Below are 6,853 nucleotides of genomic sequence, written 5' to 3'. Positions count from 1 at the left end.
TGAGCCCAGGTATCTGCTCTGTGAAGAATCATTTTGCAACACATTTTATAAATCACATCAGGTGATTTAAACTAGCTCTGTTTCTGTTCTCAGCTCTTCCACAGAAGCATTGTGGGATGGGCAAGAATCTTTTCCCAACTTTCACAATACATTTATTCACAGCCACTCTGGGCCAGCATCATCTGTTATCAGCTGTGGTGTCTCACACCCACCTGCATTTTTTCCTGCCCCAACACATATTTAAGTAACCACCTCATCATGAAGCCTTCACCTTTGGAGATGGATGCACTGGGATACAAGACCTCACATATGTGCCTGCTCATCCAGACTTGGCACCACATCCAGGCTGTCCTGCAAGGAGCACAGCCACATGAGCACAGTGCTGCAGCCACGCTTCATGGTGTGCAGTTAACCAGTTACCCTTCAGCTAAAATCCAGAAATAATTAGGCTGAGAAGGAATGAATTAGACTTAATGGCCATGGGCCCACATCTCTTAATTTTTGGGCAAGCTGGGGCAGATTCTAGGCAGTTACAGGAAAGATAAAGCCCGTGGTTCCCTCCTCTGGGGGCTCTGTGTTTCCCAGGAGTTTCTCCCAGTGGAAGGCGCCAGGCGTAGGAGGCCACCTTGCAAGCATGCCAGCAGCCTTCCAGTGGGATGAGGATGCCCTTGTTGAGACAGGCTTCCTAACTAATTTAGAGCCTGCCTGCAGGTCTCCTAATTAATGCTCTATCCACCTCCATCAAGCCTAACACAGGGATTGAGTCAAGAAGATATTTATGTACCAAATCTCAACCTGCTCTAACTCTTCAAGGCACATTCCTGATCTGGAGCCACTCTGTCCTATTACGTGAGGCTGCTCACAGCACAGGGACAGCCCCAGGGAGACCAGCCCTATGCTGCTGTCATCTCTCCCTTCCTACTTCTCTCCTGCTTTTTCAAAGCAGTACCATGTTCCCAACGAATAAGGAGCAGTAACAGCTTAAAACTGGAATATGTATGGGGGGCATTTCTCCTAGAGCATGGGAAGCAACCTAACCAGGATGTGGTTCACTGTTGTGCATTATTCAGGATGAATATTCCTTGCATGCCAAATGTGCAAGCTCTGCTTGAAGTATATGCTCCTCATAGTGATGTTTCCAGCCAGAAAGAACCCTCATTTTTCCAGTATCAGCCATTTGACGCAGAGAATGTAACGAGTTGCTTGTGAATTTAACAAAAGGAATTACCTGGAATGCTTGTGGGCATTGTGTGAATGTGGACTCTCCCCCTTGTGCTTACAGCCTAAACTTTAATGGAAATCATACACAGACAACTGATGCCAGCTGCAGTCTACAATACAGTGCAAGAGGACAAAGTATAAAGGCAGATTTTCTTTATTTTTAAATATTAGTAACACTGCACAAAAAAAGTGGTACTTAAGTGACAGAAAACTGGTACTCAGTCATATTTGATAGTAACCGTAATTTACATCCCCTAACAGAGTTCACAAACTCTATGCTTGCAGAGGGTTACATGGGGTAATTGAAGCTAAACCATTCAGATACCAGAGACACCAGAATTTGTTATATCAAACCATGCTAAAATGCAGACTTGACTTTCTGTTTAGCTTCTCTCTTACACCATTATGTGCATTCCTACATCTTTTAAATGTTAGGACGAGTGAGTTTCTCCAGGAATTGTGGACTTTCAATATTGCCAGGTTTAAGGCTGTTACATCAACAACATATTGGCAAGAGGAAGACAAAAGGAACAAAACAAAACCATAAGCTGCTAACTCCTACCTGGAGGTTAAAAAGAGGAAGACAACATACTGACAAGAAACATGCAGGTAAATGCTAAAGGCAACAGAAGGGCTCTGTACACACTGAAAGGTTAAGAGAAGCAATGTGTCATGCACATGAGACAAGCACGGGAAGCAAGGAAGTCATCTTGCCAGAAAATACGTATTTATTTTAAATCTAAGACATCTTTTCAAGCTAAAAAAAAATTAGTCCTGCAATAAAACTGATGTAAAACATTTTCATACATGAAAGTATAAGTTCTTTGCAGAAACAACTGGATAAAATCTTATATGGATGCTGAAAAAATGTTTGTTATCTAAAGCCTACTCAGCAGAAACAAAGAGCAGTTTTAAAGTAGCACTTGGATCATTTGTCTCTAGGTTCTGAAAATAAACTTTTAAAATAAGGAATGATTTCACTAAATTATTCATCAGGAGTCAACTAAGCTTAAAGAAATCAGTAGGAGTACATACAGGAGGCCATCCTTACACTACGCTTCTTAAAATCAGAGGATATAACCTCAGGATACAGTCTAAAATGTAGGAACATTTTAATATCAGAGACAAAACTGCTCAGCCTGGGGGGGGGGAACTAAACAAAACCCCAACCATTAAAATCTCTTATTAAGCTTGCATAAATTACCCTATAAGAGCTCATGTCTCAGTCCCATTCCCAACGACATGACTGAACAGGACTCCTCTTTTAACAGGCCTGATGTTGATGCCACCGACCAAACAAACAGGCATTTGCACAACCCTTTGTCTCCTGCAAGACAAATAACAAACACTAGAACAGAGTCGTTTTAGTCCCAGGGAAGGAAGAGGCAAGAAATTCTGTAATGCCTTCCAATCTTCGAACATAAAACACTCCTAACCTCGACCAGCCTTGTCCGAATTCCCTAACCTGACTGGCAAGAAAGCCACTCCGTGAAACTAAAAGGAATAACATAGTGCAATTTTAGTACAGTTTTAAACATGAGTCACTTCCTTGCTAGCAGTGTGAACAATCAAAAAATATACACAAAAGAGGTGCGCTCAAAGGTAACATGAAGTTGTCATTATTATAAAGGTATTGGCATAGCAGAGAAGTCCATTTTAGTAACTCCCTTTGGTTGACTTCTTCTTCTTCTGTTCCTCTCTCTGCTTCTGCTTCCTCCTCTTGCTGACTTCTTTGTATCCTGAGGAAACATGGCTTGTAAAACACTTTTCACAGCATTCATGGACTTTTCCCTCTAGCAAAAGCACATGTTCTCTGAATGGTTTAAGGAATATTAAAGAAAATGTCTGGCTTCCTAATGTATTGTTTTGGGTTTTTTTTTAACTACCATTTCCACTATATCCCCCATTCTACTATACCCCTTACATAGGATAGAAAGAAAACACTACCAATCTTTGAAGTTTGAAAAGATCTGGAGAACTTTCAAAATACTTCAAAGCCATTCAGGAAAAGCTTCAAAATTAGAGCACATGCAAAACTAGAATAATTTTCGAAACGGAAGCAATAAATAAGACTTATACAGCAGGAGCTATTTAAGTACTGGCATTTCCTGCTCACAGTAGTCAGAGTTACCACAACATTTGCATTTCCATTTTAAGACTAGGGAATACCAAGAATCCTGAGTAAATAAGAAGGTGCTCAGTGTTCACCAATATATATTTTCTATGCTGGTCATCAGCCTGCTCATGCTTAACTATGCACCACAGGTTATATTCTACTGCAGCTCCAATGGTGCATGAAAGCATTGAGTTCAAGCAACAATTATTTGCTACAGGTTCAGTAGGCACAAGCTTCCAGCCATGTGATCATCATTCCAATGGTTTATTCCCCCCACAATGATGTGTGAAAAACAGTTCTTGCTGTGCATCACACCTTTTCCTTCAAATTTGCAGTAAAATCCAACTTGCTGGCAGACTTGCACAGGCAGTGAACTGTGTGAACCACCACAATCTACCCAGGTGCATTCATAAATCTAAACTGAAAGCCAGTAAACATTTCCCTCAGACAGTCCTTCTGTGGTGCTTTCAGACAGCTGGAGGGATATTTTAGCTCAGTGGTGCTCTGCCACTGGGAATCAGCACAGTCCAGTGATCGGGGCCAGCACAGAGAGGATGAGCTGCTGCAAGCCAGCTGAGAGGCAGGGCTGGGAGTGAGAGGAATGACCCTGGAAGGGGACAGCTCTGCCAGTATGGAAATCTCTTTGTTCCCTCCATTTTGTCAGCAGGCAGGCAGAGATGGCCCTGAGGAAGCCGTGTCACCATTGCACCTGGTTCTCCATCAACTTAGTATCAAGAGCAAAATTAAGATGGGAAAAGGAAGTGGTGGGAGGCTGAAGGAGCACAAAGCCACGCTGTGGCTGCAGTTTGCTCCTCATCAGAGCTCCTCCCAAGCACAATTAGAGATGTGCCCACGGCAGATCTGCAGTTCTTCAGTTTAAGCTTAAGACTTGGGAAGAACCACGAGATAAGTTTTTAGGCTAAAACCATTTGAGATGTTATCAAAGGCTTATGCATGAGAGGAAATACACTCCCTTGTAGCAAAGGGAAACTGTTCTAGGTTATCACTCTAGCTCCTACACTGTATCAACAGCATGACTTCACCTTTTGCAATCGCCTGAGTCAAGAGGCAGGATATTTATTTAGAAATTCTGCCATGAGCGATCAGCCTGCACAAAGTTAGCATGGAAACCAGTTTTCTTGTTTAAGGAAGAGAAAACTGGCAGTGCTTTGCAGAATTGCAGATGACGCTGGGTTTTCCCTGCACCCTGCCACCCCCTGAGCTACAATCCTGTCCCTGGGGACACTGTGTGAACATGCACTCACTTAGAATCCATCCAGGAAGTTTCCTTCCATGTCAGCCTCTCAGTCACCTATACATCACCAAAAATAGGATCCCTTGGCATTCAATTTACTGAGTAAGGCACCCATCCCAGAAGAGATCAAGCATCTCTCTGCTTTCCCACAGAGGTCAATGGAGGCAGAAGAGACATGCTGACTCCTGAGAATCAGTCATCCAGGGGGTGTTATTCAAAGGATTCTTCCCTTTACTGGAGGGAAAAACAGCGTCATATCAGTTGATCAGAACTAGTTCAAATAATAGCTATGAAACAATAACACAGATATTTGGGAAAGGGTCATTAAACTCTAGTAGGTTATTAGCGTCATAATTTTTGCATTTTTCATTCTCAAAACACTATTGGTATTTCTAAAAGGCTTCCACATCCAGGCATGATTGCATTTGATGCTGTTATTTTATAACGTAATACTTTTTTTTTTGCAACAGTCCATTTTCTTCAAATGTTTGAGATTTTGAAAGCAGTTCCTTTGAAAGCAACCCTTCCTTAAAAATACTGTGAGTCAATGTAAATTATGACTTGAAGTGAATGTCACATAATTCATTGTCTTATAAATGAAACAACTCAAAAGTTAATGTGGTATGAAGATATTTAAGCTTTTGACAACACGGTCTCCTACCAGCCTTCAGAATGATAAGGGTGAAAAGTGGAAATCTTTCAAGCTTTCTTTTATCACTGACACACAGAAACAGATTGGCCGAAGTAGAAGATAAGAAATACAGAGTATTCCTCAAGAGAAAAGTGCCAGGTCTTTTCTGTTTTGAGCCTGCTGTGATAAATAATTTCACTCTCTACCATTTCCTTTTCTACTCCCAGCTAAGAAGAAAGGATAGGTCAAACTTTGCCAGCCTGTAAGCTCCAGTGATGCTATGCTGGGTGATAACAGCCAAAAACCTGATCCAAACAAGTAAAGCAGCTCCTAACATAAATAAGAACTGCACACTAAAGACGTAACTCTTCGGTGCATATTTCACTCAAATACTTCAACCAGCACTAATTAAAAGCAAATTTAGCTGCCTTGGTTACAAGACTAGCCCCAAAGTCATGAAACAACAAAATCTGAATTAGAAAGCAGCAGCCCCACAACTATTTGATCACTTTGCAGTAAGCCTGTGTCCTGGCGAGTCACCAGCATCACAAAGTGTCCATAGAAACTTCCCATAGTGAGTGCCAGGCTGAACTGGCTTCAGCCTAACAGTCCTGGTCTTGGAGAAGGGCTGTTCAAATTTCCACCCTTAGAAGCAATTGTTCGCCATCTCAACTCTAGAAATGCATCACAGGGTGGACGGAGAACAGGTTTCTGAGAGCTTCCCCAAGCTGTGACGTTTGGAAAACAGATTCACTCAAAAGCAGATAGATATCAGCCTAACTTGGTATTTCTTGCTTTTGTCAGCTGCCAGGACCAGAGACGGATGGAGCAAGAATCCACACCATCTGGAATTACACCTAGTTTACTACCTGCATAATTATTGTTTAAAACAAACAGTAACAGCTAACCCACTCTTTCCATTTCATCTCCTTCTCTTCTACTTCCAGAAGAACCATAAGGAACACAGAAGCTACTGCAGCTTTCATAAAGGTGCTGAAAGCTGAAAACAACTTCCAACAACACTTAGGTGTAACCCCCTCAACCCCCGCTCCGCAAGGACCAAAACAAATTGGGAAGCCTCTCCACTGTATCCTAGATTGACTTTCCTTCTGGCTTTCTACCTCCCTGCCATCTGCACCTCCCAAAGTCACGAGTTTGTTCAGTCACTGACTGTGAAACTCATCACATTCTTGGGTGGCAACTGCGAGGGAGGCGTGCACATCGGGCGGCCGATCCAAAGGCACAAGTGTCCTGGGGAAAACACTCCTACCCAACACATTTCTGGTATCCTACTTCTTCCTGCCCTGCCTGACATCTGCCTGCTCCACCAGAGAGCAGCCATGGGTCTGCTCCACCTTCCTTCCTTCTGCCAGCACAGAGGAGCACAGGAATTAGCAGAGGGAAACAAGGTGTTCAGTCACAACTCACAATTAACATGCAGTGTTGCTGCTTCTTGACCCACATCAGTCAGCAACGAAGGCCACGGCCTGATCTTTACAGAAGATCTGCAAAGGTGAAGACTTTGGAGGAATCTCATTCCACTTTCAGAGTGAAACATTGAGGTTGGGGGTGGGAGGGAGACCTACTAATTTTTTGCTAAGATTGTGGCCAGTCTTTTACCCTCCTTCAA

At 42.7% G+C, this 6,853-nt stretch overlaps 1 protein-coding gene across 1 annotated transcript in view; it reads right to left on the bottom strand.

The window, feature by feature from the left end:
* Positions 1–1,359: 1,359 nt before the first annotated feature.
* DNAJB6 (DnaJ heat shock protein family (Hsp40) member B6) overlaps positions 1,360–6,853 on the bottom strand; it is a 60,146-nt gene continuing 54,652 nt past the window's right edge. Inside the window, exon 10 of the mRNA XM_017819366.1 lies at positions 1,360–2,960. Coding sequence (XP_017674855.1) covers positions 2,878–2,960 — 83 coding nt within the window. The 3' untranslated portion in view covers positions 1,360–2,877. The remainder of the gene's footprint in view (positions 2,961–6,853) is intronic.

Source organism: Lepidothrix coronata, unplaced genomic scaffold (genome assembly GCF_001604755.1).
Source record: "Lepidothrix coronata isolate B3197 unplaced genomic scaffold, Lepidothrix_coronata-1.0 Scaffold74, whole genome shotgun sequence".
In the NCBI taxonomy this organism is placed as follows: Eukaryota; Metazoa; Chordata; class Aves; order Passeriformes; family Pipridae; genus Lepidothrix; species Lepidothrix coronata.
This window is presented reverse-complemented; position numbering and strand designations above follow the sequence as displayed.